The sequence below is a fragment of the Melozone crissalis genome, unplaced genomic scaffold (genome assembly GCF_028551555.1).
Source record: "Melozone crissalis strain CALT ecotype California unplaced genomic scaffold, PUWL_Pcris_2 ptg000002l_1, whole genome shotgun sequence".
Classification (NCBI taxonomy): domain Eukaryota; kingdom Metazoa; phylum Chordata; class Aves; order Passeriformes; family Passerellidae; genus Melozone; species Melozone crissalis.
This window is the reverse complement of record NW_026535780.1, coordinates 24,470,604-24,492,696: the sequence shown is the minus strand read 5'-3', so window position 1 is coordinate 24,492,696 and position 22,093 is coordinate 24,470,604. Positions and strand designations below refer to the sequence as shown.

General features: G+C 36.6%; 1 protein-coding gene across 2 annotated transcripts in view; it reads left to right on the top strand.

The window, feature by feature from the left end:
- Window positions 1-20,453, top strand: part of LRP12 (LDL receptor related protein 12) — a 49,784-nt gene extending 29,331 nt beyond the window's left edge. For both annotated transcript variants that reach the window (XM_054293421.1, XM_054293359.1), the window contains 5 exons: window positions 6,336-6,471; window positions 7,947-8,149; window positions 12,848-13,949; window positions 14,771-14,903; window positions 17,234-20,453. In XM_054293421.1, the coding sequence (XP_054149396.1) occupies window positions 6,336-6,471; window positions 7,947-8,149; window positions 12,848-13,949; window positions 14,771-14,903; window positions 17,234-18,097 (2,438 nt within the window). In that variant the 3' untranslated portion in view covers window positions 18,098-20,453. The remainder of the gene's footprint in view (window positions 1-6,335; window positions 6,472-7,946; window positions 8,150-12,847; window positions 13,950-14,770; window positions 14,904-17,233) is intronic.
- Window positions 20,454-22,093: the final 1,640 nt, after the last annotated feature.

Sequence of the window (22,093 nt, the reverse complement as noted above, 5' to 3'; positions counted from 1 at the left end):
GCTGCACAGTTTCTTTAATACAAGAAAAAAATTTAGAACTCATGAAACTGAGAAACTGATGATATGGTGGGAGCAGAGGGGGTATAAAAGCAGCTCACAAAGGTTTCTATGTTCTCTTCCAATAAGTCAGTGTTAGGCCTTTTCTGGGCAGCAGCCGCAGCCACGTCTGTTGTGTGTTAGTGATGGGACTGTGTGGCCATTGAGGCATTGGCGTGCACTCTTTGTTCTTCAGATGCTGTGCAGTGTCAGCAGCTGCTCAGCGTGGTTTATCATACAGATACCCAGAATATGTGCAAACAGGGAGATAAAGGCTCCTCAGCAGGTAGCAGAATACAAGCCTGATTCTTTCCCTAGGAAAGCTGCCTCTAATCCCTAGAATTCAAACTGATTTTCATACCTCCTTCTCCTAAAATAAGAGTCAAAATGCAAAGTTGTCCTTTTTGAGAGCAACTTGTACATCTCACTGTAGTTATCCTTGCAGTATTGCTTTAAGCATTACGTTGCTACTTCTGCTTCTATGGTTGAGTTTTTGGATAAATTTATGGTCAGTGGGTGGTCTCTGTTACATCTACTGCTTTCTATTTGCGTTTTATTGTTCAGCACTCAAGGACTGTTAAAAGTCTGTTTATAGAAGATCTTTCTTACCCATTCTTGTGCTGCATCATGAAGAATGCTGTTGCCTTTTAGTAGTACTGGTTAACCAAGGATCATATGTACTGCATTTACGGCACGCTGTAAATAAAAAATGCCTACATAGCTACTTGCCCCTCTTTGAGCAATTATTGCTGGAATTGGAATGGATGAGAGACGCTAAGTCAACTTAAAATCTCGCTATGCAGCGTTCAGAGTGTGTTTTAACAACCCCTCACACCTTTGTTGACTGCAATGGTTGTGTCAGAAGTCACAATACAGGCAGAAAAGCATCTGCTGGGCAACAGGTGAATGGAATTTTTGACTCTGCTTCCAGTACTTTGGCCAGCATGCTTGAATAGGCAGTGCCAAGAAGAGCAGAACACAGCGTACTTTGTACGCAAGATAACAGCAGCTGGTAGATAGAACTTTAACTACTGAGAAGAAAGATCCATTTAGAAATAAATAATAATAATAACAACAACCAAAAAACCCGAAACAAAACACCAAAAAAAAACCCAAACCAAAAAAAAAAGGTATCTCTGATATTCTTGTGTTTTTAAATAGCTTTCCAGATGGGAAGAGTACTGTACTGCTAAGTTTCTTTCTTAATACAAAGTGCAACTTCTTGACTGGGGAATTTTGAGGTAATGGGGAAGGGGTGATCTGTTAAGAGCAACCTCAAGAAAGCATATAGACTGACCCAGTAGCATTTTCCTTACTGCTCTTTGTATGTACATCTTAAATTTTAAGTTCATAGCCCAAGTATAAAAGATGGTGATGAATAAAATTAATTTTTTAGTTCCTTTTAAATAAATTGGGTCTCCCAAATGTATTTTCTAACTTGCAGGTTATATGTTTCATTAAGCATGCCTGGACAACTTTATATTTAGCAGAACAATTTTAAGTTGAGTTTCTGTAAAATAGAACAAAAGACATCTGGCTTTTAATCTTTCTAAATCCAGCTTTCATCTGGTGTTGAAACCAAGCAAGCGATTGTCTTGGACAGTTGTACAAAGACAGGATTTAAAATGAAACTTTTGTCTTGATGGTAGATTTCCTGTCATGCTGCTGCTGTAAGACTATATGACCTACCTTACTAAATTACATTTTAATAGCACAGACCTTTGTGGCCTTCAGTATTTATGCTTCTGCTGGATATTACATTGCCAAGTTACAGGTACCCCTCTATAAATGAGCATGCTTTTTCTGCTAGCAGCAATTAGTGGAATGTTGTCTCTTTGCATATAGGTGATCACTACTGAGCTCAGAAATATTTTCATGTCTGTCTTTGAGGTATGTTGAGCCATAATTGTCACGATTGCAAAACCAAGTCCCCATCTCCCCAACCCCTCACTCTACATTTTAAAGAGCTGCAGCACTGTCATATATAAATAAAATTATTTCTTTTTACTGCAAATGTCTCTGTATTGCAGAGCAAAGGGCATTTTAAATTAAAGCCTTTTGGCTTGACCTGGAGGCAAAGATTCCCATGCCTTCTTCCCCTGTAGTGCTTCACATAAGACTTTCAGTGGCTCCTGAGAGTTACAATGCAATAATTATCCTCTCTGTTCACGGTTTAGACTTTATCACAACATTATTCTCTTTTTACTCTAAGCTGTTTTAAACACCTTCAGATCATTTATCCAGCTGCATTCATGTCCTTACCATGTCCAATATAATGCATACCTTATCATCCTGTGGTTCACATTGAAAGCTAATTCTTTTATCTTTTCAACTAATCTCCTGGCATTACTGTGAAGATAAATCCCTAATCTCCCTCTCCCTGCTTTTCTGAAGTGACTTTTTTCCTTGACATGTTGTTCACTCTTAGTACAGGTACTTTACTTCTCAAGATCTTGCCACAGAATTTTTGCATAGGTTTCTTAATTATTTTCTTATAACTTGCTAGTTGAATTTGGTACAGTAAACTTTTAATTGGCTCTCTTCTGTTTACCAGTCAACATCCTGTAGTTTACAATAATGTTCTGTAATCTGGGATGGTAAAAAAATTTCAGGAAGAGGGAAATTAGAAGAATTGTTTTGTCTGTTTTTAAAAAGTCTACAGGAAAATCCATATACACTAGAAAATTACATGCAAGCTCTTTTCACCATTATTTTACACTGTAATATGTGAAACATCCTCAGTCCTAATTGCAGTATTGCAATTTACTGAACAGTTATATCAGAGTAACAAGCAGAATTGCAAATAGATTTTTAATAGAATAAAGGTTATCAAAGGAAAGAGTTTGAAACAGGTAGGAGATGAATGAACAGAATTGTGCCAAAGAATACTAGGGCATTGAAGGGAAGGTAAGCAGACACAACACTCACGTAGAAATAGTTGTGCTGGAGGAATTTGTTCTCCCCTCCAAATATTACAGCCACCAGCATGAGATATGAAAACATCTTGGGCATGCATCACTGGGTGTCTTTGCTTCTTTGTGATGCAACCTTCTCAATTTCTTTTGTGCTTCTGCCTTGATTGCAGACTCATTTCCTTTTATCCTGACTCGTCTAATTTTCATTCTGCTGTTCTCTTATGTATTTTTAATGCTTTAAATAAATTATTCTAAACCGAATCAGTTTACCTGTAGTTTTAAGTTGTCCTAGACACAACTAACCTGTATGACAAATACTTGTAGGGCTGCTAGCAATTGAGATTAAAAGTCCAAGTTTTCCTCAGCTTAAAGTAAGGATGTTTGCCTCTACTGATGCATTTCTGTTTTACTGCCAGTTGGAATTTTTTTAATCCCATATCCTTCGTGATGTTGCTTGCATTCTGCATGTTTACAAATACATGAATAAAATGTATTTTACACTCTAGTCTACTATGGTGTAGGAGAAACATCCTTGTTAGGCAGAGAGTCAGGAACTGATTTTAAAGGCTTGCTATTATATTTACGAAATATATTCCCTTTAAAGCTGTTCTGTTTCAAAAGGTTATCCTTGATTTAAAAAATTTATCTGAGAAATTATTCTCTCTCAAAAAGACTGCACTTCTGAAGTACAGTTTCTGCAGTTATCTTGACCTTTATACACTTTTTAAGCAAACAGATTTCTGTTGTCTCTGGAGTAATAAGTAAGAGATTTTTAGTGCATGAATATATATCAAGTATGCAAATGTGTTTAGCTTGTCTAGCCAACTTGAAGTTAAGAAAGCTGTAATTCGCTTTTCAAGTCCCTTCCCTTTTTTTTGACTCCCCACTTTGTCACATGAATACTTTCTTCAGTGTTTTCTCCTCTACAGCACTTGTACAGTTTTGTTCACCCTGTGTTTCTGTGCCTGTGGTCATTCTTGCTTCCTTGTGCCCTCCATAGTCTGCTTCTCTCTCCCCATGTTGGGTGCTGTTGCAAATGATCGTCTTTTGCTCTCAGCTCAGTAGTGTGAGCTTTACTGGAAACAGAGAAAAAGACATCTTAATAAAAGCATGTAGAAATTGCAGGGATAAGGTTGTTTCTGCAAAGGATAAAAAAATCCTGAGTTTGAGTAAAACTGGAAGCTTTCATGTGCTCTGGAAGTACTACCTTGGTTATACAGGATTTCCATGTGAAATTTCTTCCATTCGCACTTGTGTAGAAATACAATACTGTTTGTAGTGCTGTGGGGTTTAGCATGTAAATGTTTTTGGAGGTGAACTCTGTAAAACTGAATAAGCCCATGTTGAATGGATTTTTTTAAATGTATTTTAGTGCAAAGTTTCCTTTGTCAGGTAAACTTAATAGCTTTTTTAGAAGTTCTCAGTTACAAAATTTTGTCTGTCAGTTTGGAAATATCTGATAGCATGAGTATGTTGCAGTGTAAACTTTACTTCTAGGCAACTTCTTTGAAGCTGGGGACTATTTCAGTAGTAACCAAGTAGTATATGGATTTGTTGCCAGCATTTGCAAGCTTGGTATAGAATGTCTTACGCATTCTTCTACTTTTTTGCATGTTTTTGTTCTGTATGTTTTTTGGTTTTGTTAAAACTGCTATTTTACTTTTAACAACTGAATAACCAGCTTTTCTTTCAAGTCCTTACATTTATTGCCTGAACAAATGTTAAGTATCAAAAGATCCTTACACAGGAGCTGTGTTCCAAATTATCATGGTGTTAGAGCACCACCTATAGGGTTTGCTCAAAAATTAAAAAGAAAGAATGATTGCATATTCAAATTAAATAATATCTTTCTGTATTTTGTGACTTTCATCCCAAGATATTAGGGCAGCTCCTGTGTCCTACAGTTAAGGTATGTTAATACTTCACTGTGAAGCATGACTAAAGCTCTAAAAACATGTGAAAGCATGTGAAAAAATATTTAAAGCATTTTTCTCTTACAGATATACAGGAAAATAGAAAATTTCCTGAGTTTTTGCTGTGGTATTTAAATTAATTTAGAAAATTCAGACATAACTCAGCATTTTTGTCTTTGAGTCCTTCTAAAATATATTTTAAAGTGTATTTGTTATTCCATATAGAAATACTTTAATAATAATATTATAACTTATTATAATTTCAGGTCCCTATAGTACTGCAAAATTATTTTAAAAGCTTGATTATGTATACAAATAGAAAAAAGTAACCTGTCCACAAATTACATTATTGCAACTTTTCCACTGTTATAAATGCAGTTCATTCTTCATATTTGTTTATTCATCAGTTCTGATTGAATATTTTAATCAAATAGGAATTCTAAAAGGTTTTGATGATCAGACAATACTGGGCTACCAGTAACTTTGACAGCTTGGCAGATTTTGGACTATCAGTGATAAAATTGAAAAATAAAAACACAGAGGGTAGTTATTTTTAATGTGTTTTCTCCCCATTGAGACTTCCTCATAATTTGAAGCTCTGCAGTGAGAGTATTCCAGCCTTTCTATTTATGTGAAGGTTGTGTATATGCTCTATGACAGGTGTTGGATATGAGGCTGTTAAGAGGGGGGCAAAACAGGAAAAAAAAATCCACAAAGTGTAAGTATGTACTTGAAATAAAATCAGAAGAATTAAGAACACTCCAGCTGTGGAAGGAGCAGCAGCTGAGTTAAGGCCAGTGCAGGAAGCTACACCTGTAACAGAGTACAAATGACTGAGCTATTTCAGTTGCATATAATTACACCTATAAATGTAAACTTTCTAATCCATTATCAGAAATGTAGTTGTGCAGGTCTCTCTGCTGCAGTAAGTGCTCTTTTCCTTTCGAGCATTTCGAATCGTGTATGGAGATCATTTCCATGCCAAGAGCTGGAAGGGGGAAGATATTTAATTGATGGTCAAACACTGGGTCTGCCTAAGAGAGGAAATCCCAGCTGCTTGATTATTTAGCTTTAATTTGTTTTTCACCTTCTAATACACTTGTCAGTAAAAGGTGTTAATGCGTGGTTAAATTGAACTAAATCTTTATAAAGACTAAAAATAAATTTAAAAATAAAAAAATCTTTAACCTAATAAAGTTATAAAAGTCCACATAGAATAATCTTTTTAAATCTGTAATAGTAATTGACATAAGTGTAAACTGCTGCACTGGCAGCATTGGAAAACATCTTTTGGCTGACGTGTTCCATTACAAACTCCTTTAGAAGCTGTGGGTCTTTTAAGTGGTATGTCATCTAACTCACTCTGTTCTCCCTGATTAGGTGATGATTGGTTGGACGGGGTTTTTTGTCCTACTGGCTTTTTTAAAGAATGAATTAATCAAGATGCTTTCAATATATATGTCTTTTTTAGCTTGTGGAGATATTCCAGAACAAATTCGATCACCAAGCGGGACAATCACAAGTCCAGGGTGGCCCTCTGAGTATCCTGCCCGAATTAACTGTAGCTGGTACATCCATGCCAACCCAGGGGAGATCATTACTATAAGGTAACAGTGCTCCTGTAATATCCATGTGGGTGGAAGAAGTACTAACCAGACATTTTTAGCTGCCACTTGTACACATACCAGTTTTGTCTTCCTTCCTGTAAGTGAAGGATTTCAGTTCTGTTGGGGTTTTGCCTTTCCGTTTATCTGATTTGCCTGCACACAGTCATATAGCATTTGTTTTTGCTGGACAATCACTGACTAGAAAAAATTCTGGTGTGCTCATTTAATTGCATTTTTTCTGTGTGTCTGGAACATAGGAATTTTTCACTAAAAAGTATGTAAGTAAATGTGACTAAATGCTGTAATGCTTCATTGCTCTGAGGTTTCTTGATGTGTTTAAAAATGTTAGAGACAAATAGCAAGTCAATAGATAGCAGCTTAGGAAAGGCTGAGTTTTAATGCAGGGAGTTCCTCACAGTTTCACATACCTTGTAACTTTTCTAGAGTAGTAATGTAAAAAACTTGTGGATTCAAGTTCTCATCAGTTCATTTCTGACTACTGATTTCTCATCAGTTCATTTCTGACTACTGATTTCTTTTAGCATCAACATACAAATTAGTAGTGCTTCATAGACTTGATTATGAAACTGCATTACCTGCATATTTTTTTCAGTTTCCAGTTCAGACTTGCTGACCTAAGAAACTGCTCTTCATTATGAAGTATTTACTTTGACATCAGTTACTTGTTTAAATTCTGCCTCTTAATTTAAACAGTCTTTCTACGAAATATTTGACTGGCATAAATGCAATGTAAAGTAGGTAAAACTGTTCAGCTACTAGAATGCTTTCTAAACTTTTCATACTGTTTATTTTTAATAAAACTCTTTTTTTCTTTCATGTTGTTTTCTTCCACTCATACATCCCACATTTCAGTTCTGATAGTGCTCTGTTGTCTGTACTGACCTGTTTTGCAGTCTCCTCCTCACGCATCATTACCAAGGCAGCTTGTCTTGACCGAGTGCTGCCATACCATGGCAGTCCATGACATAATGCTGGGATAGCCAAGTAGTGCAGCTGGGAGAAAGGCTAATCTAAAAACATAATTTTGAACAATTTAGATGTATTTATAATGTCAAATCATGGTACTGCCATAAGTGTAGCATTAGCTAAAATTCTGGTGAAAATTGAGTTAAAATCACTTAGTAGTGTATCAAAGTCATTAAATGGGACACATAAGGACAATTTCATTACCAGAATTTTAGATTAAGACAGTGTGTGTTTTTGTAGCAAAATTGCATTTCTTTAAGTGGTGGGTGCAATATTTCATTAGATGGAATAGATCCTTGCTGACCTCATAATATAAAAGTATCAGCACAAGGTTAAACTCTATCTCTACATGGGTGGAGAGAAGCTACTCTTTTTATTTCAGAAGAAGAAGTATTTATTTCAAAAAGAACTTCAAGCTAATTTTTATTTAGCATCTTGTTTCTGTTATATTCAGTTCAGTAGCAATTTTGACCTTTTCTCTTTTTCAGCTTTCAAGATTTTGATGTTCAGGGATCTCGACGATGCAGCTCAGATTGGTTAACAATTGGAAGCTACAAGAACATTGAAGGCTATAGAGCATGTGGCTCTTCTATTCCCTCACCATACATCTCTTCACAGGATCATGTTTGGATAAGGTTTCATTCAGATGATAGCATCTCTAGAAAAGGCTTCAGATTAGCCTACTTTGCTGGTATGTTTCAAATGATACCTTGTATAATTTTATGTTTTCACTTTTTCTTTCCTGTTCCAAGAATTACTTTCTCCATTACTTCCTCCAGAATTAACAGAATGCAGTACTGACTACGGGTCTTTCCTGTAGTCACCTCAAGGTCTATTGAAATCAGAGAAAATACAGATTAGGTAATGTATTTTGATCCCATGCACAGTGTGAATATTCAAAGTAGGAGTAACAATAAGCACATTGAATAATATTTGGGAAGAAAAGGTTAGCCAGTAGTAGTAGTAGGCACCTGGAAGTTCTTTAAACATAGTAAGATTTGAAATATTTTCACCAGACAAAAAATTAATTTATTGAAGTAGTTGGGTAAACTTCTGAGTATCATAAATACAGTGAGAGAGGAAATAAATGGCAGGATTTTTTTGTTTTGACATTTCTCACAGAATTTGCATAATTTTTCCCATCTGCAGAAGACATACTATCTTTTAAAAAATAAATCTAAAAAAACTCCTCCCCATTGATAGATTCCAACCAAGTGCAGACATGGTTCTGTACATGCAAAATTTTTCTTATGTAATTACAGGATGTGATAAGAACTACTTATCAGTAGTAATAGTTTGAGACTGTTTTGTGAGCCATTCTTGTTCTATTAAAGATTGCCAAGAGAGAGGAGGAAGCCAGTCATGGACCAAGACTAGTTCCGAACTTTTCCTGGCTTTAAGAGATACTACAGTTTTATGTAATAGCATGGCTATGGTGTTCTACATCATGATAATCCCAAATACTGGATTAGATTGCTCTTGGTTTTCACAATGATTTCATGTTACCTTACTCCCTCCAAGTGTGCCTATATCCACTCACTGGCCTGCTCCAGATTTCTGTGCACACTGACTTTTGACTCCTCCATAAAATAATTCATACTTGCAAACATATCCAGTGGTACCCACTATCAAAACTGTTTCAACAACGTTCAGTAAATCTACCCCTGATCTCCTCTAGTCTAAGCTCCTGGTTTTTGCTCTCCACTCTTCTTACCTTGTAGCTTCTTCCACTATGTCAGTCTCTACAAACAAGTTTCCAAGCAGGCTTATCCCTCTCCATCACCTGTTCTCAAGTCTACAAAAAAGCTCCTGCTGTGGTTCAGCTCCTTGCGCTTTAGCAGTCTTGGGGCAGTAATGCTGCCTTGCACTTGATGCTGGCCCAGCTTTCAGGGCAGTGTTCTGGCTGGGTTTTGTGCACTGTCTCACCAAAAACATGTCAGGGAGCATGGAAGAAGCCCCTGGCCAGTCAGACATCCTGTGCTGCCATTTCTGCCAGTGGCCCAGGGGAACACAGCTACCTGTGTCAGGCATCAGCTTCTGCCCTTTTCACCTCCCTCTTGAAGCAGGTGCAGAGGAAAGGCAGCATTCCTTCCTGAGGGGTTTTGAGAAGGAAAGATACCTTGGATAAAAGTGTGGAATGGGTAGGGAAGTTAAGCTATGGGCTTTGTAGAATTTTTCCTCTTTCCAAATCCTTTCCTCTCTTTTTCTCTGATCTTGAGACAATTACATTATGTAACCCCTCTTGGAAGAAGCTCTAACATTTCCAGTAACAAGCAGTTTTTTCTATTAATTGATTTTTTCTATTTTGTGTTGTAGATTAGAGTGCTTAAGACTTTAATCCTATGTTTATAAATGTCTTTTTCTAAAGAAATAAGTTTTATTTTGGGGACATTTGTTAATTTTTTTAGCAAACAAGCCTTGCTGAAACTTTGGCTTGAGTTTGCTCCCTATGTTTGATACAATACTTAGGAAGTATTTCACAACTGAGGTGTAAGTATAGTGTCTCAGTGATCAGAGTGGTCTTTTGATGTTTTAAACTAACCTGTACATGGGTGAAGAGTTGACAGTTGCTTTAATAATCATCTGGTCATTTCTGCTTTTGAGTGTCAAAAAAGGCTCCTGAAATGCTAGTGCATTTGCTATGCATTCAACTGTGCCATTATGTTTGGTTTTTTCTCATCAGCATCATGCAGTAGTGCTCAGATTAATACCTCAATAGATTATTTAATTCAGTGTTTTTAAGGCTACTCTCAAAGTTGGCAAGTAATCGTAGAAAAAGGGGGGAAAAAGTAATACATCAGTTACTTGGATGCAAGTTAGGCCTATCTGTGCTGGAATGATCAAAACACTACAGATTCCAAGTACAAAAGTGATCATAAGGGAGCCCCATGTTTAAAATCTGATGTGGAAGACAGGTTTTGGGAATTGTTTGAATTAATTCTTGTTTAAAGAAAATAATAGGTAAATATTCATATTTAACTTAAAACAAATCAGTAATAGGAAAGAAAAAAGCTTTGAAGGTAGGAAGGGTACTGGACTAGAAAGTAAATTTTGGGCCACTTTTATTTGTCTTTCTTCCCTCTGTCTTCCTCCAACTACTTATTTATCAGCCTTTCAAATTATGGGAGTTGAAATGAGACAGTTTTCTAATGGTGATGTAGAGTGGAAAATAAAGTTATTTAAAGCACTAAGAGGTCAATGGCCCCTGTAAACGCAGGGAAGAATTGTGTTAGTCCTTTGGCTACAACTGTGTATAGGTGCTGCTAATCATCTTGTGCTATCCTGAAGTCTTTTGTGGTACAGCTCCCAAAGTTAGTACGTATTTAGTACGTCTCTTATCTTTTTAAGACTCTAATTTTTGATTCATAGGTAAATTTTCTTCATGTAAGGATTGCAGGATTGGTGATTAAAAATGCTAAACCGAGATCAAGTATCCCTGCTCTTTTCTGGGATGTTTAAAAGCTTGTTGAAGGAAGAGCTTGGATTGAAATTGTATTTGTTTTGTTGCTGCAATATTCCCATCCCAATATTTATAACTCCGTGTTACAGCTTTCTTCTCAACCTCTTCCAGGTTCTGCTATGCATAAGGACTGAGCTAGATTATAATCAGTACTTGAAGGTTGAACATGAGGTTCAATGATGCATCTTCTCCTACCTCTTATTCTACTACCTCCTACCTACTATTCTATTACCTCCAGCTATGGAGCTTAGTCAATCAATTTAGGTAGGACTAGTCTGGCAGTTCAGTTCTACAGGTTCTAAATTCAAAGCCAAGGTTCCAACTTTGCCATGCTAATATTGTCAACCATATGTATGTCTGAGTCTACTATAAATACTTACATATCTGTAACAGAACAAGAAGATGGTATCCTTTATACTGCATCTGTTCTTTGGATTTTTTTGGTGTGAAATGAACATATTCTGAAAATTAGTCACTGACAACGCATACATTTTGCTCTCCTTTCATTCTTCAGTCTCTGAAAGCAAATTTGTAGACTTAAACATTCTTCAGCAGTACATAAAACATTTATCATTCTTGATGATTTCATTTTACCATGCATTCACTTTTTAAAAGCCTAAGCATTTGTGAAATTTTAAAATTGTGTTGTACTTCTCTAAAGAAAAATTATTATTTTAAGCTAGTGTATTTATTTTCAATGCTTTCTAAGTATTAAAGAAAGAAAAAAAAGAGAACAAAAGTGTGATCACAGCAGATCACAGCAGATTAGTTCCAAAACTAATCACAGCAGATTAGTTCCAGCAAGAAAAACTCAAGCTAGCTGTGAAAACTTTTATCATGTTGTATAGCAAAGCACTGGAACTTTAAAAATACTTGGTTGGAGAAGGCCCTGAAGAGCCTAATCAAACACCAGTTGACCCTGTTTTGAGCAGATGATTTTATTAGATGGCCTCCATTCCAATCTGAATTGTTCTTTTGTAAAAAAAGATAAAACATGCTTCTCCTGGGGGCATTAGGATTTCAGTGAGTTTATCATGCTGCCTTTCCTGTTTCCTTATTAAAACTTTAGGTAAAGTGTTCCTTAGAATGAATGTATCTTTGTCTAGTTTATTTTCTGAGTTACTGTTGTGTAGGACCATCTGCATTGCAGACTTGTTTTAAATATTTTGACCATGACAGTTTGTTTTATAGCAAATTTTACAGTCTGTACTGTGGTTTGTAGAAATAACTGATCGAAAATTATGCAGCAGTGTTTGACTCAGCCGAATTGTTACAGAACTGAAATAACTTGGATTCCAGGTATGCTTCTGTATTCAACATGGCTGGAACTTTAATAAGCAAAGGCATGCATGTGTTTTTGCATTTGCTTCACTCCCATCTTAGTTGCTGCAGGAGAGACAGGAACAAACAGTGGGAACAGGAGAGGGCAGAGGTTTCTTTTTGTGGTTGGTGATAATATGTAATCTTCAGATGTCAGCTTCTCTCTTGCCTTAGATCCTTTGGTACAAAGTAGGAACCTCCAGAAGCAGGAGACAGTCTCTCTGCTTTTCTGGGAAAGAATTTGAGATGATAACCAGTACTGCAGCACAAAATGCTTCTGTATTTTGAGTGATAGATGAGAGAGTGTTTTTCTAACTTATGTTTAGCATATTTGAAGTCAGATTTCTCAATAGCTATAAATGAGCATTGTTTTCTTGCTTGGGTTAAAGTTATTTGACTGAAATCAGCTAAGGATAAAGTCCATGCTGATGTGTTGATGGAATTTTGACTTGAAAAACCTGTTTTGTCTTGAAATTTGCTAAAAGTTGCCATGGTTTAAAGGCACTTCAGACATTTGCTTTGCCCTTCTGGAGTACCTGGTGCAGCAAATAAACATAACACAAACCATAAAGGGCTAAACTCTAAGGAAATATTTTTTTTAACTTACAGGGAAATCTGATGAACCAAGTTGTGATTGTGACCAGTTTCACTGTGCTAATGGGAAGTGTATTCCAGAAAGTTGGAAATGTAACAATATGGATGAATGTGGAGACAACTCGGACGAGGAAATCTGTGCCAAAGCTAATCCTCCGATAGCTGCTTCCTTTCAGCCTTGTGCACCCGATCAGTTCCAGTGTCTTTCCCGCTTCACCAAGCTTTACACTTGCCTTCCAGAATCTTTAAAATGTGATGGTAACATTGATTGTCTTGACCTGGGAGATGAAATAGACTGTGATGTGCCAACATGTGGACAGTGGTTAAAATACTTTTACGGTACTTTCAGTTCTCCCAACTATCCTGACTTCTACCCACCTGGCAGCAACTGCACCTGGCTGATAGACACTGGTGATCATCGCAAAGTAATTTTGCGATTCACCGATTTTAAACTTGATGGTACAGGTTACGGAGACTATGTCAAAATATATGATGGATTGGAGGAGAATCCACGGAGACTGTTGCGGGTACTGACAGCATTTGACTCTCATGCTCCCCTCACAGTTGTTTCATCCTCAGGACAGATAAGAGTGCATTTTTGTGCTGACAAAGTGAATGCTGCAAGAGGGTTCAATGCAACGTATCAAGTTGATGGCTTCTGTTTGCCCTGGGAAATCCCATGCGGAGGGAATTGGGGGTGCTACACAGAGCAGCAACGCTGCGACGGCTACTGGCACTGTCCAAATGGAAGGGATGAAACCAACTGCACCATGTGCCAAAGAGATGAGTTTCCCTGCTCTCGAAATGGTGTTTGCTACCCTCGTTCAGATCGCTGCAACTACCAGAATCATTGCCCTAATGGTTCGGATGAAAAGAATTGTTTCTTCTGTCAGCCAGGCAATTTTCACTGTAAAAACAACCGCTGTGTGTTTGAGAGCTGGGTTTGTGATTCTCAAGATGACTGTGGCGATGGCAGTGACGAAGAGAATTGCCCGGTCATTGTGCCCACTAGAGTGATAACTGCAGCTGTCATTGGGAGTCTTATTTGTGGATTGCTGCTTGTCATTGCACTGGGATGTACTTGTAAATTGTACTCACTCAGGATGTTTGAGCGAAGGTAAGTAGAACTCAACTTTATTAAATATTTTGGTGTTTTCTTCTGTTTGTACTTGAAGCAGTTTTGTTGCCATACGGATATTGTTGCACGTGATTTGTAAAGACATTGCTCCTTTTTCTTTGATAGTAAAAAGAGGTTTGTTAATCATAGACTTTATCAGATTGCAAGGGACCCATAAGGAATATCAAGTCCAACTCCGTACTTCTTGCAGGACATCTGAAGCTAAACCTTGCTAAGACCTATGGCTGAGCATTGTTCAGATGCTCCTTGAACTCTGAAGGCTGGGGAGCCAATTTTCTGGGGAGCCTGTTCCAGGGACTGACTACTACCCCAGTGAAGAAAAGGGGATAGAAGTATCCTGATCACTTCGCTATAGAGGGTTAAAGCTCCAGATGGTGTTACCAGAAAGGAAGTTTGGGGAAACTGCAGTTAATTAATTTGCAATTTGTATCACAGTTCTGTATATAACAGCATGTTTCTTCTCTTGTAGGCTGGTTCATACCAGGATTACATATCCTTCAATCTTTTACAATAATACAAGTGTTACTTGTGGTGCTTTTTATATTTAGCTCATGGGTTTGGGCTGGTTTGTTTATTTTAGAGAAATTTATTGTTGGGTTTGTGTTTTTGCTCTCATTTCAGCTGGACAGACTCACAGGAATGACTTTATATTCTTTGCCAATTAAATTTCAATTAAATTAGCAAAACTTCATCTTCTGAAGTTTTTATTTCAGATTATAATAGTCTGATGTACTTTCATTCATTCATATATATATAAATCAGTGTCTTATGTATTTGGAAATTTCTTTTCTCTTTGAAAGGTCATTTGAAACTCATTTGTCAAGGGTTGAGGCTGAGCTGCTAAGAAGAGAAGCTCCTCCATCCTATGGACAATTAATTGCCCAGGGTTTGATTCCACCAGTCGAAGATTTCCCTGTTTGTTCCCCAAATCAGGTAAGATTTTAAACTAGCAGGCAGACTCCTTAAATTTTAGGGAGACTGAAATAAAAATATTTTAACTTTCATCTGCTTCCTTTTCCTCTTTAGCATTTCCTTTTTCTCCTTTCAAGTCAATAGTGTTATACAAATGATTAGCCCTTGAACAAAATCAATGGTATAGTAACACCACAGTTTCTTCTGCAGGCTTTCTTTTGTTGGCAATGCCAGTAATGCACACTATAGAACCCCCTCTTGCATGAAAAGTAATAAATTGGTAGATCTAATTGAATGTTCTGTGTTACTGTTGTGAAAGTAAAGATTGCAAGATGGCACTTTGCAGTTTGGGAAAGAAGACCTAGACTTCTAATGTGGAATGGTAGTTCACATGCACAGTGTGTAGGTATGTTCATGCTTGCTGTGCATAACAAGATGATGGGGAAAGACAGGATGTCATATCATATAAAATTACCATGAATGAGTAATAAAGCAAAAGCTAGTAAATGGCAGTCAGTAGTTTCTGGTCACCCAGATTCAGAGATGGATGATTAGTGAATTTCTTATTTGGTTGATAAATGAGTTTCTCTCAAAAAGCTTTTCAAGGAGTTAAAAAATGTCTTACAGTTATAAAGCTCTTGTGAGAAATAGAAGTCTTAGTCTGGGAATCCTGGTGTGTTCTGTTAGAGTTGACATTAATTATATTGTGTTGCTGTTAATACAGCGAAGTTTATAGTAAGAAAAAATTGCATTACTATTACATGTTCTTTCATGCTCACATGTTCACAAGCAGCTGGGATCTGCCACAAAAGATTAGAGGAAAAGAGGAAAATAAATTGCAATTTGCATGAGAAGCTTTAAAGAAACATTGTAAAGATTTTTTGGATAGCTAAATTAGCACTGAACTTCATTAATGAATCTAATAATTGTCTGTAGTGGACACTGTAGAATCCCTTGTTCTTTTTCAGTAGATGACTGTGGTTATAATAAAGATCAGTATGTTCCTGTTTCAAACCAGTTCTGTACTTTTACAAAATTGTCTTGCTATCCTCTTTGCCAAAAAAATTAACCTTCACCGGTTTATGATGGATCTGTGTTCACAAGTCTCTTGGGGTAGGGTTAGTTTAGGAAAGTCTCTGGGGACAATGCAGTTGTCATGCCCAGATGTGTAAGTCCTCTAGTACAGATAACTTGGAACAAAACAGTGCTTCCTGAAGAAGCACTGTCTGAAGGATGGTGGAAGAGAGATGAAGGTGACAGCATGAGAACACTAAATTTCAGTTTTTATAAATTAAGGGAAGTACATGCATGTATGTTAAGGGTTTAATCAGGGAATGACTCTTCTGAAGAATATTCTATTTTTTTGCCATAATCTTAATGTAAAGTCGTGAATATGGACTTTATCCTCTAATTAAACACATTTGTGAATATTTCTAGAATGATGGGCACCTGGAAGATCTAATTAGCTGAGGCAGTGTTTTCTCTAAGTTTGAGTCAGGGATCTCCAAGATAAAGGAGTTTGTGTTCTTATGTTTATGTTACCTTACAGTTGAATAGTTGTACAGGATTTTAAACAGGAAAATTCAGGTATGCATTCTTCTGTAGCTGGATAACTAGAAAATGTATACTGAATTTGGGAAATTTATAGTTTAGAACACATAAGGTAATTCTATTTAAACAGAAGCATTAAAGCATTTTGAAACTGGAATTAACTGATTACATCAGAAAGGGGGGAAAAAATCAAACTATAAGCCTCTGCTGGAGAAGATACTTAATTTAGTCCCTTTGAGGAAGCCCTATGGTAGTGGATAAAGAAGGTGGCCACCTTTGTTAAATCTTTCTGGAAGACTTTGTTTACAAATCCTAAACTTTTTGAGACACATTTCTCTGTGCTGTACTGTAAAATCCACAGTGACTACCTTTTTGGTAAGACTGTAACAGATTTTGTGTGCCTGCTCTACTGGCTCTGTGGTTGTATTTTTCTTTAATCTGTGTTCCGTATCCAGACTATAGTGCCTTGTTTTCACATTGTCTTTATTTAGAGATCCTTTTTTAGGGCAGAAATATACCTTGTATTGAAGTCATTGCTCTTTTACTGTCTTTCCATATGTATTTCCACTTAATTTGCCTGTTTATGTTTTTCCTCTAGAGCATCTAGACTTTTGTCATGACTTATTTAAATAGCCTTTTTAAATAGCCTTTTGCTACATATACCAGATCCTTATTAAGAAGGATGCAACATCTTGTAATATTTAAGATTCCGCATTTAACTTTGTTAAATGCTGTTTTGCATAATAATAGTTATACCAGCAGACTGTCAGTGCTTGATTGTTGCTTGTCTTCTTATTTAGGCTTCAGTTCTGGAAAACCTCAGGCTGGCAGTACGATCTCAGCTTGGATTTACCTCAATCAGACTTCCTATTGCTGGCAGATCAAGTAACATTTGGAATCGAATTTTTAATTTTGCGAGGTCACGTCATTCTGGATCGTTGGCATTGGTCTCGGCAGATGGAGATGATGTTGCCAGCCAAAGTACTAGTAGAGAAGGTGAAAGAAATAATACTCACAGAAGTTTGTTTTCAGTTGAATCTGATGATACAGACACAGAAAATGACAGAAGAGACACAGCAGGAGCAGTTGGTGGTGTTGCTGCCACCTTGCCTCAAAAAGTCCCTCCTGCAACAGCAATAGAAGCACCAGTGGGAGCGTGTGGGAGTTCCTCTGCTCAGAGCAGCAGCAGCAGCAGCACGGATGGTGGAAGAGAAGTGACAAGTGTAGAGCCCCCAAGCGCAAGTCCCGCACGCCACCAGCTCTCGAGTGCACTAAGCCGTATGACTCAAGGCTTGCGCTGGGTACGCTTTACTTTAGGGAGATCAAGCTCAGTGAATCAGAACCAAAGTCCTTTGAGACAGCTTGATAATGGGGTAAGTGGAAGAGAAGAGGATGATGATGTTGAAATGTTAATTCCAGTCTCTGATGTAGCATCAGACTTTGACATGAATGACTGTTCAAGACCTCTACTTGATCTCAGCTCAGATCAAGGACCAGGGCTTAGACAGCCTTACAGTGCAGCACATCACAGTGTAAGGTCATGCAGTCGAGATGGCCCCTGTGAGAGCTGTGGCATCGTACACACTGCCCAGATACCCGACACTTGCTTAGAGGCAACAGTGAAAAACGAAACTAGTGACGATGAGGCATTATTACTCTGCTAGGTACGGATTGTTTAGGAAAGATTGTGTACAAGTTGGAGCAATATCTGTCATTGTTTTGTACTTCACAGTTAAAATTAGTTTTTAGTTTTAAAAAATCCAGGACAACATTATGTTAAAGCTGTTTTAGCCTGTGTGGTTGATTAAACTTTTCTTATACTGGATGACGTTATGGAACTGTAAGAGTGAACATTTTAATGGCTCTGAATACACAATGTGTGTATCCAGTATAATTGGATTACTCTTTAAACTGAAGTTTTCCCCATTAGTTTCAAATTTAGTTTATCCTGGTACTATAGTTCAAACCCACAACACGGCTGCTCAAGACTTAGTGGCTGCCTGTTTAACCGCATATTAACAGGTGAATTTGTACAGAATTATTTTCCTTTAGGAACTGACTCTGTTGTATTATTGCCAACATACTTGTAACTTAATATACTAAATATGGTAAGGATTGTTACTGTAAAATATGTACTTTTCTTTGAGTTTATTCAACACTTTGTCTAAATATTCTTGAATTTCATCATAATGTGAACTTACTTAAAGGGAGGAGAAACTTTCTCCAGGAGTATTCTTTTTCTTTCAGAAGTACAAAATGCAATGATATATGAAATTTAGGCATAATAGATAAAGTGATGGCAAAAGCTTTTTTAGCACTGACTTTCCTAAACTGCAATCTAATATGGTACAGGCCAAATAGTATGTAAAATCCCCAGTCATTAATCTTTTTGATTTGAAGTAAAAAAGGGCCGAAGATATTACAATATGCGTTAGTTCTTTAAATATCCAATATGTACAAATACACTACAGAATAAGTTCCAACTGGTAATAGATCTTTCCCTAATACTGTAGGTTATAAAGCTTGTGTGGTCTCAAGGGATTTGCACTAAAATCATATTAAGGTCTCTAATGAGCTTAGTGCACAAGCACTATCACTTTAAGTACTATTATTGTCTAATATTGCAATGGCTATATATTTCCATGGCTCTTTTCTTGGGGTGTTGCATTTTTGTTGCAATTGAATTTGCTTTACTAATTCCCTATTTATTCATTGTATTTAAAAACTGGTTTACTCGGTTGCAGACTGGTTGTTTAAAATAAACCAAAAGAAAACCCTTTTAGTGTATTTTTTATGATATTACATGTTGGAGCAAAACAGATCAGTGAGGAAAAAAGCTCATAACTTCCAATTTTGTGATAAGCAGGTTAATACGTGGCTACTAGTGTGACAACAAGAAACTACACCTTTTAAAAACAAAACTGTCAACTACTGTTTTATTTATTCTTTGCCAGTCTGTTTTTAGTAGGCTTAAAGATCCAGTATGAAATGTATTTGTGTGTGATTGTATGCTATTTATTAAATTTTAAATACTTTGTTGAATGTCATTTTAAAGCATGTTTAAAGTCTTGTGCATTTCTGTCGTGTTATGCTGTCGGGCAGAACTGACTAAAATTTTAATATGTATCAAAATTAAATTGAATTTTTGTTATGTTTTTGAGGTACTTTTAAAGATAAATCCAAGGTCTGTCTGGCTTTTTATTTTTTTTAAATCCTCATCTCTGAAGTACAAATCACATGCAGAAGGAACAAACAATTGAATGGATTCCAAAGTGTATATATCTTCTCCCTCTTCTCTTTATTCACAGACACTGGGATGAGAAAAATAAACAATTTTACCATCTGGTTGATTTTTTCATGCGAGTTAGCAGGTAAATTCTGAGTTCAGGATGCAATGACATAGATTTGTGCTTTTGAGGAACCTTATGTGCAATACAATTGTAAAAGATTTTATTATAACAACCCATGCGGTTTCAAGTTTCAGAACAGATCACATCACACTGGTACCAGATCAGGTACAAGTTGGCCCATAATTACATGTACTAAAGTAAAAGTCATCAATGGCCATTTTTATTCACATTGAATAATATCTAAATCTGTGGGTAATCTCTAGTCTGATTTCAGTAGCATTGCTTATAGAGCAGGCAGCTTTGCAATAGGAACATGGTAACATACCCTGAAGTATATGTGAACAGTATGTCCTGGTATAAAATACTGGGTTTTTAAACCTTCCTGATTAATTGTCAATAGAAAGTGGTTGTGGAAATGCTTGTCCCTGAGGCAGATAAATTTTAAAGAAAGAGTCTTCACAGAATACCTTCAGTGTTTAACACACATAGTGATCGAAATTTGTTCCATTAGATGCCCCAAACAGCATGTACCTATGGACTCCATATTGCAGATGTAAAAAGAACACGTTTCATTTGTTTTAAAGGAAAAATGCTACACATTTAACTGAGAAGTTGGATTTGATTGATAATTTGAAAATTGTAAATAAAATTCATATTTGTATGAGGTGAATTTGTTGCAGTGATTTTTTTTTCTTAGTGATATTAAAGGGAGTGATTGATTTTTCTTTTGAGTAATGCGTGAGTGATTGGTTGCATTTGTTTTGTTTGGTTTTATTGAGGGTTTCGATAAGACATTATTACCCTGTTTCTTTTTATGCTGGAGAGCTTGAATTAGTATTTTGTTTAATTCATTCTTGATTTAGCTGTGCTACAATACTAGGGCAGTTTGAAAAAAATGTCAGAAATATTTACTGTAGAATTATCTTGTTTTCTGTAATAAATCACTTTCATCTGCCAGCTTGAAAGAATCTAGGTTATTGTGAGGCAAGTTTTCTCCTCGTGTAAAGTTATTTAAACATGGAAAGAGTTTGTCACCATTCTTTTTCACAATCCACACTTTTTTTGTCATTTGAAACATTAGGGAGGGCTGATTGAGCTTCAGATGGTGCAAGGGCTTGTTTTGTTTCCAAAGTTCATTTTCAGTACAAGTTCAGCAAGTGTTGCTGATAACTCTTCTTTCAAAACAGGTTCCTGGAGCGGATGCTGGAATTAGTTACTGTATTATGTGTTCACTTTCTGTCTGAATGTCAAAGCATGAACTCGTGCCAAAGCTTGGATTCAGTTCAGGGAAATCAAGTTCAGGTTGGGACACAAATACTGTTTCAGTGAAGTTTATATATTAAATACTCACTGCAGATCAAATCATGGCTTTTTCTGTTGGGATGAGGTTTTGCTTCCTTTCTGAAAAATGAGTGTTTTATTCTCCTATATACATCTCCAGATATTCATCTGTGTAGGTTGTCCTGAGGAATTGCTGCACATTTCCCATAAATCTTGGTTTAATTCAAAAGTTTTAATCCTCCTCCAGTTGTGATGAAGCTTTCTGTGAAGTCTTTTGTCAGTTTTTGGGGTTTTTTTGACTGTATCTCTTTTCTTCCTCCCTTGTGAGTTTCTGAAAATAAGCAGTTGGTAACTGAATTCCTCCGGGACATCAGCTAAAAGTCAATTGCCCAGAATGGGGTGTGTTCTGAAAGGACAAGGGAGAAGACTGTCTTGTCCCTTTGCCACGTCACCAAAAGTATATAGAGGTGAGCAGACTGATATTTAAAACTCTTTCCCTTCTATCCTCCACTGGGATTTCACTAGTTAGCTTTTGCTTCCAAGTGATGTCCATAGTTGCACTTGGACTTGATACAGAGAAGTTCTATAGCACAACATTCAGGTCAGTATGTCTAGTTGAGGTTTCTGTTCATGTGCTGTACCCACTATCTGGTGAGTAGTAACCTGGGAGAAGAGAATGTGGGATTCACTAAACTGAAGTACTATTTAAGAATTCAGATGGACAAGACTCCCCATGTCATCAATGGAGGGAAAAAGAGACATCGCTCTGAGCAGTGTCAGTTAGTGATTCCTAATCACATTTTGAGAAAAGACATTTACAGTAAACAAAATTTAGCTAATCTCGGTGAATATCTGAGCACAAATTAGTGTTTGTGATATTTTTACGTGCAAACTGAAAAAAATTTAGCAGATGAGGTTGGTTTCCAGCATTAATTTCTCCTTGTGACCCAGTTACATCCTTTTATCAAAGAACCAAATAAAAGACTCAAATGCAAGTGAGGTTTTTGCAAGATTGAGGTTTTTTTCAGA